At 35.5% G+C, this 7,204-nt stretch overlaps 2 protein-coding genes across 4 annotated transcripts in view; both read right to left on the reverse strand.

Annotated features, from left to right (window-relative positions):
* The window catches only part of LOC107691747 (serine/threonine-protein kinase SIK2-like), a 32,250-nt gene extending 31,130 nt beyond the window's left edge, over window positions 1-1,120 (reverse strand). For both annotated transcript variants that reach the window (XM_016490550.1, XM_016490548.1), the window contains exon 1: window positions 739-1,120. In XM_016490550.1, coding sequence (XP_016346036.1) covers window positions 739-876 — 138 coding nt within the window. In that variant the 5' untranslated portion in view covers window positions 877-1,120. The remainder of the gene's footprint in view (window positions 1-738) is intronic.
* A 1,946-nt stretch (window positions 1,121-3,066) lies between these two features.
* Window positions 3,067-7,204, reverse strand: part of LOC107691799 (layilin-like) — a 7,469-nt gene continuing 3,331 nt past the window's right edge. For both annotated transcript variants that reach the window (XM_016490608.1, XM_016490607.1), the window contains 3 exons: window positions 6,374-6,460; window positions 3,687-3,789; window positions 3,067-3,600 (listed from right to left, as the gene is read on the reverse strand). In XM_016490608.1, the coding sequence (XP_016346094.1) occupies window positions 3,249-3,600; window positions 3,687-3,789; window positions 6,374-6,460 (542 nt within the window). In that variant the 3' untranslated portion in view covers window positions 3,067-3,248. The remainder of the gene's footprint in view (window positions 3,601-3,686; window positions 3,790-6,373; window positions 6,461-7,204) is intronic.

The following is a 7,204-nucleotide window of genomic DNA, read 5'->3' on the forward strand; positions in this document are numbered from 1 at the left end:
CGGATAAACACATTTCATTACACCAAATACACAAAATAATGTTATTTTTAGCAGCATCATATGACCCCTTTAATATTTTTAATAATCAAATTTCTGTATGGCAAGTCAAAGTCAGTATGGTGACACCAACATGAAGAAATCCATAATGTCATGTGACAAAAAACAGGGGACCCCCTTTAGAGCGTTTTTTCTTTTAAATTTCACATAAAGTATTTTGACTTTTTTATTGCAACTCACATTTTCAAAGTGAAATATAGTAACCCCAAGAAATCATAATAAAATAATAAAAAAATCATTATATATGTATATATTACATATTATATATGAACTAAAACTTGCACACTGAGTATTTTTTTTAGTTTTATATTTTATTTTATTATTTTTAGTTGATAATTACACCACGTGACACAGTAAAAGTCATTACATCTGTTCTTTGTGCAAAACTGTATAAACGCTTTTCAAAAATGTATGCAATAACCGTGAGTACAAATACAACATTATAGCACATATGTTTTAAACTGCATTTTAAAGATGTTTCTATTTTTCATCTCGCAGATCACATTTGACACAGACTCAAATACAACTTCCAAATATTTAGGCTTAACATTTTCTATAAGATAGGCTATTCTCCTTCAATGATAAAAGTGAAAATGTAAGTTTTTTTGATTGCACAAACGCATGTAAATCGAAAACACTAGTGTGTGAGTGAACGTGTGTGTGTGTGTGTGTGTTACTCACCTCAGATTTCGTGATACGATGTCTCGCCAGCTTCACAACTGCAAAATTGCCTTTTCCCAGCGTGCACTCAATATCATAAAATCCCACGCGAACCGGAGCCCGCTGCGACGGCTTTTGGTCCTGGGCGGCCATGACCATAGTTTTCTAGTGAACTACTGGATAAAGAGGTGTGTGGATGATTTGGCCACCTTCACCTGCTCATACAAAGCAATTCAAGTGGCAGGTATGATTTTGTTTCTAATGCCAAAGCTAAAATGCAAATGGGGCATATGGGTGCCAAGGGCTCCTGCACATGTCTTCGTTTCCAGATAAGGGCTCTAACATGACTGAAATGAGAGCGCATTCCGCTCTGATGCTCGGCATGAGGAATGATGTTCTGGCGCTCGAGCTCTACATGCATTGACGTCAGTGCTGAAGGGATTTTTATAAAGGGGCGGATCTCACAAAGCGGCTTCAACGTCCGCGACCAGCGTGTCACCAAGACAACCTTATCCACTGCGTACGTCAATCAGTGGCTATTGCAATCTCTACAAACACTTTCAACTCCGTTGCTTACATCTGACCTTCGAAAACCCAAATGCATTTCATTGTTTAGAATCACTGAAAAGATCCTGCACGCGACACCATACCACAAGTAAATATAAGTACGGATTTTTATGAATTTGTGCTGCATGCATTTTTCATAGACGACTGATTTTGCTTAATGCGTGAAAAAAGAAAAGAAAGAAAGAAAAGAAGAAAACAGGCATAGATAGCGGGGGCTCAGTCCGTGCTTGAAGTGCAGCTGACATCATTGCATTGCTTCATATTTTGAATTTATTTATTTGTTTGTTTTTTTGTTGTTGTTATTTAACACCGCAGTGTGGAAAAGGAACCCTAAAAACATAACAACAACGATAATAATAAAAATAATACTACTACATATTATTATCCACTATTGTTGTTTTATATTTTTGTGACTTTAGGGTCTAAAACGTTGACAAGTAATGTATGTCAATGCACATATGCATATAAAGATAATATTGTGTCTATTATGCATACCAAATGGCTTTGCAGTATTTTAGAATAACAACTTTGATTACACATTAAATATTGCTATTTGGAGTGAAACGATTCTAGAATTTATTTTTAATTGAAAATATACATTTTTCAAATAAATAAAATATATGTTTTAAAATGCATATAATGTTGTATTTTATTAACATATATTTGTACATTTATTTAAACATCTGTAGATCTGCACATCTACGCTCACAGGGCCCTGAGCATGTTGTCAGTGAGCGACCCCTGCTGTCAAAAACGCTTACTGCTGTTTTTAACCACACATGTACAGTACATAACTATAGATGGTGATGCCGAAATATGGAAGTAAAAATGTTTAGTTTCAACTTCATTCATTTGTTTTTTTGTTTGTTTATTAAGGCTTCACATCACTGCATTCACATTCCGATATTTGCATATAAGAAACTTGAAGGATGTTTGATCATTCATTATTACACAGGAAAAGACAGTCTGCAAGAGATTGTCAGTGTAATTACTGAGCCCCATACAGCACATCCAGTAAAAGCAGCATAACAGGGTCATGCAAACCAACCAGTGAGGGCAAACAAGCTATCTCATATCCGAGCATCTCATTCTGATTTGTTGAGCAGCTTGTTTGTAATATTGTTCCACCTTTGAGTGTCTATCCTCCAGAATTTGGCTTTAAGATGCATTAAAAACGCCTAAGTATTACTGCATCACTGTTATAGATATTTTATGTGTCATAGGAGCCTATAAAAACTAAAATCATAATACAAATAATAAAAAAAAGAAATGGGCAAATTACATCTGATAATCATATGGGACCTGTAAACTTCAGATGTTGTTGCACTAAAAGTCTGACTGAATTAATGGTAGATCTGCAGAAATCTGCGTATTGGTTTCTCTAATCAGGGTTATAATAGTTTGAAAATAAAATTCAAACCATAAAAATGTAGCCTACTTACTTTAAAGTAATCACTAAGTGAAACAAAATATAAAAAAAAAAATTACATTTAAATCCGTTTTAGCTTATGTTATTTCAGCCAAAGCAACAATTATCATTTGCGTTTAGTTTTAGTAGCTTATTAAAAAAAACTAAAACTAAATAAGCTGAAACTATAAACTAAAACTTATAAACTGTATTGAAAAAACCCTAATAATAATAAAAAATGCTAAAACTTTAAATAAACATTTAAATGAAATGGAACATATAAATAGAAATCGAATTCCTAATATTAACAAAAACTATATTAACAAAAACACAAACTAATGGTTTATGAATGATACTAAAATAACACACGCTCTCATTCATTTAATACAGTACAGGGTACACACATCCAGGCCTCTTTTGAGCTCTAGCGTCCTCCTGATTTGATAACCTATACTGAAATAGATAATATTGGATATCTGGCACCAAGGAAATACTCGGGTAAGACATAATTTTTACAGGAGAATATGCAGTTAAATGCTAATGTTCACCTTTCATATCAGTAGCCATATAATTCATCCATCCATCCCTGGTCTCTGTAATATCTCCCACTTCCACGGCCTTGCAGTGTGTCATACAAATCGTTGGTCACAAAGCCGCTCTCAGTGCTGGTCAGTGTCACAAAACCACTTTCAGTGTCCCGGCCTGCCAAGTTGTCGTAATCTCCAGGTGGAGTGTCTGGAGAAGAACCCAGGAAGGAAGTGTTCTTGATGTCAGGCCGCGTGCCGGCCAGGTCTGATTCATGCTGCCTTCGGATGACGTTATAGACGTCAGGGCTTGGGCTGTTGCATCTTTCTCCAGCGGCCCAGTATCCTGGCTCCTTTGGAGGGGTCTCAGTCTGTTGTTTCATCCTGCATGCATAAATGATGTTGTATGCCATCAAATTGATCATATTTAAAATGCTTCTGATCAGAAAGAGAGCAGTCAAACAACGCACCTCTTTGTGAACAGCTTAAAGCAGAAAACATTCGTCGCCACAATCAACAGCAGCAGAAGTGGGATGGTTGGCAGCACAATGTAAGCAATATTAAGAACGTTGTCTGAAAGACATGCATCAGGACATTGGTTAGTGTGATCAATAAAGTCTTTATTTACACTTCTTTTCCAAGTTTGGGGTTGGTAAGATTTTTTTCATATTTTTGAAAGAAGTATCTAATGCTCACCCAGGCTGCAGTAATATTGTGGAATTTTTACAATATAAAATGATTGTTTCCATTGTAATATATTTTCAGCAGCCATTATCCCAACCTTCAGAAATCATGCTTACATGCTGATTTGCTGCTCAAGAACAAAATTCTTATTATCATCAATATCTCATTATTATCAAACAGTTGCGCTGCTTAATATTTTTTGTGGAAACAGTAATGTTTTTCAGGATTCTTTGCTGAATAGAAAGTTCTATTTATTTTTTATATAAATCTTTTGTAACACTATGCATGTCTGGAAAACATTTAATCAATTTAATATGTCCTAACTGGAAAGTTTTTTAAATTTTTTTATTTTACTTTAAAATACACCAGGGCCCGTATTCATGAAAAATCTTAGTGCTAAGAGTTGCTCCTAGTAACAAAATTATAAGACAATTCTTAGAAATGTGGGTGTTTCCTCTTAAAATTAAAAAAAGAAAAAAGTAATTCAGAAAGCATCTTAACCCTTAGAGGAGGTCTTAAGGTCCAAAATTATTAGGAGTACGGACGAGGACTTTTAAGAAAATGGACAAAACATGAAGAGGGAGAAGAAATGTGTAGCACACAATGCTTGACAGTGAGTTAATAAGACGCTACACATTAGATGGTGCAGGGATCATGTTTGTGACCGATCTTATTAGAGACATGCTAACATCTCCGACACCGCACAGAAATGGTAGAAATCACTACATTAACTACATTAACATATTTGGCAACTGGAAAAATACAACTATGCAGCAGTGATGATTTGGGTCTGTCACAACCTTCTATAAGCAAAGTGATCACACAAACAATTACAGCACTTTCAGATCCTTATTGTGTCGCTGTTCATTTCCTATCAAATACGTTAAGTATGACATTAACAGCATGGTAAATAAAAAAATAAAGAATATATATACATATATAATGTGTGTGTGTGAGAGTACGGTAAAATCTGAAAAATTATGCCTGTAATTTCAAAGTGAAGGCTTATAATAGACCCTACACTTAAAAGCACTCTTTTATTTCCTTCTTGGACAACCAACCAATCACAGTCTTCAAAAGACTGTGTCATAGCTAGCAACGGGGTCAGCCCCACCTCCTCACTAAGATGAAAGTTTTTGTCTTTTCCTCACTCAAGAGTTGCTCTCAGATGGGTCCTGAATTGCTCTTAAGCTAAGACTCCTATGTAGAAATTTTTAAGCTAAATTAGGAGCTTTCTTAGAGGAATCTTAGTTCTGTCAGGACCACTATCGTCAATATAACTTACGATTAGCATACATTTTAGGTTGGGGGAATGGTTCTGTTCTGGGCAAACACTTCCTGCCCATCCACGCAGCCTAGCATGGATAGGTGCAGGGAGAGCAGAATACCCCCCTAGGGTAACAGAACAGAACCAACATCAATGATAAATGTAGCAGATACCATTAATGTTCTACGTGATTATTTTAACAACATGATTCAGTGGTCTGACTCAATGATATATTCACTGCCAAGTCCTGACTGGACGAGAGGAGGAGCTGGGGATGGAGGTGGGTGATTAGTTCCTGAGCGAAGCGATAGCTGCTGAATAATGACTGAAGGGACCTTATGAAGGGAATTATGATTGGTGTCGTGATCCTATAGGTAGACGTGGATCAATGATATATTCACTGCCAAATCCTGACTGGACGAAAGGAGGAGCTGGGGATGGAGGTGGGTGATTAGTTCCTGAGCGTAGCGATAGCTGCTGAATAATGACTGAAGGGACCTTATGAAGGGAATTATGACTGGTGTCGTGATCCTATAGGTAGACGTGGATCAGCTGAGTGTCAGCTGATGCGATCTTGACTAACATGGCCTGCCAGAACTATCGCTACGCTCTATTAGAATTTGGGCCCAGGTATTCGGTTAAGTTTTAAGTCAACACAGTATACCGTAAACAAAGTTGTAAATAAAACTCTATATACTTAAAACTCTAAATAAAACTTTATATACTGCTTCTATTTAAATATTTCATGTTTCATTCATTGTTCCACACCATTTTTTTTCAATGTACAGTGGGGTCCAAACTTCTGAGACCACAATGTCTAATTCTATTTCAATAGATCTTATTGCAAATTATACCATCAGCATAATCATTTGAATGAAAACTTGCATCATGATTCAAGATGATTTAAAGAGCAGCTTGTGCTTCAGAGGAAACAGGAACATCTGATCGTGTCTACAGAGTCACATGACCAATGATACAAGTTTTACTTCATTAGTGACGCAGAAATAGTTCAGAAGCTGAAATATTTGTCTTTTATTTGCATCATAATTCTTTAATTCTTTCAAAATCGTAAAATTAGGTTTACTCCAGTTATTTCAGGTTTGAATAAAAAAAAAAAAAATCTCAGATTTTAGAACCCATTGTATTGTGTTAACAGGTATTCATGTCATGACAGTCTTCAACCCTGTCTGTGAGAACAAGACTCACCTGGAGGTTCAGATACGACCACCCTCATGCCATCATCCTTGTCTGTGACAGAGGGGTTTTGGGGTATTCTGGGTGTCGGAAGAGCACCTGTAATGTATGTGATATAGGTTTTATGGTATTATCTAATGTAAGACACCAATATAGCAGCATAACAAACAGAAAAAAAAAGTATAAAACAAACAAACACATAAATAAACCAATAAATGCAGACTTTCCCATATTCACACAAAATGGCACAATAAAATGAATCCATCCAACATTAGGCCAGTGGTCCTCAACCTTCTTGACTCAAAGGGTCTCCTTTGTTCAAGACAATATTTGAAGGTCCTTCCATCTACACTGATACATACCTCTAGTACTTCTGTTTTTTCTTTGTAAGTACAATTATGTTAATTAGACTACATTTAAATAATTTTAAGACTTTAAGGGATAGTTAATGAAAAAGAAAAAAATTCTTTCATCATTTACCTGTTCTCAAGTTGTTCCAAACTTGTATAACCAAACAGTTGACCATAGCCATTGACTTCTATAGTATTTTTTCCATACTATTGAAGTCAATGGCTACCGTCAACTGTTTGGTTACCAACATTCTTCAGAATATCTTTGTTTGCTCAACAGAAGAAAGAAACTCATACATGTTTGAAACGACGTAAGGGTGAGTAAATAATGACAATTTTTATTTTTGGGTGAACTATCCCATTAAGGCCCCCTCACAGGAAGAATGATGAATATATACAGTATATATATTCATCATTCTTCCTGTGAGAAGGCCTAAATGGGATAGTGTGTATGTATATATATATATATATATATATATATATATATACAGGT

Source organism: Sinocyclocheilus anshuiensis, unplaced genomic scaffold (genome assembly GCF_001515605.1).
Source record: "Sinocyclocheilus anshuiensis isolate Anshui unplaced genomic scaffold, SAMN03320099.WGS_v1.1 scaffold246, whole genome shotgun sequence".
Taxonomy (NCBI): Eukaryota; Metazoa; Chordata; class Actinopteri; order Cypriniformes; family Cyprinidae; genus Sinocyclocheilus; species Sinocyclocheilus anshuiensis.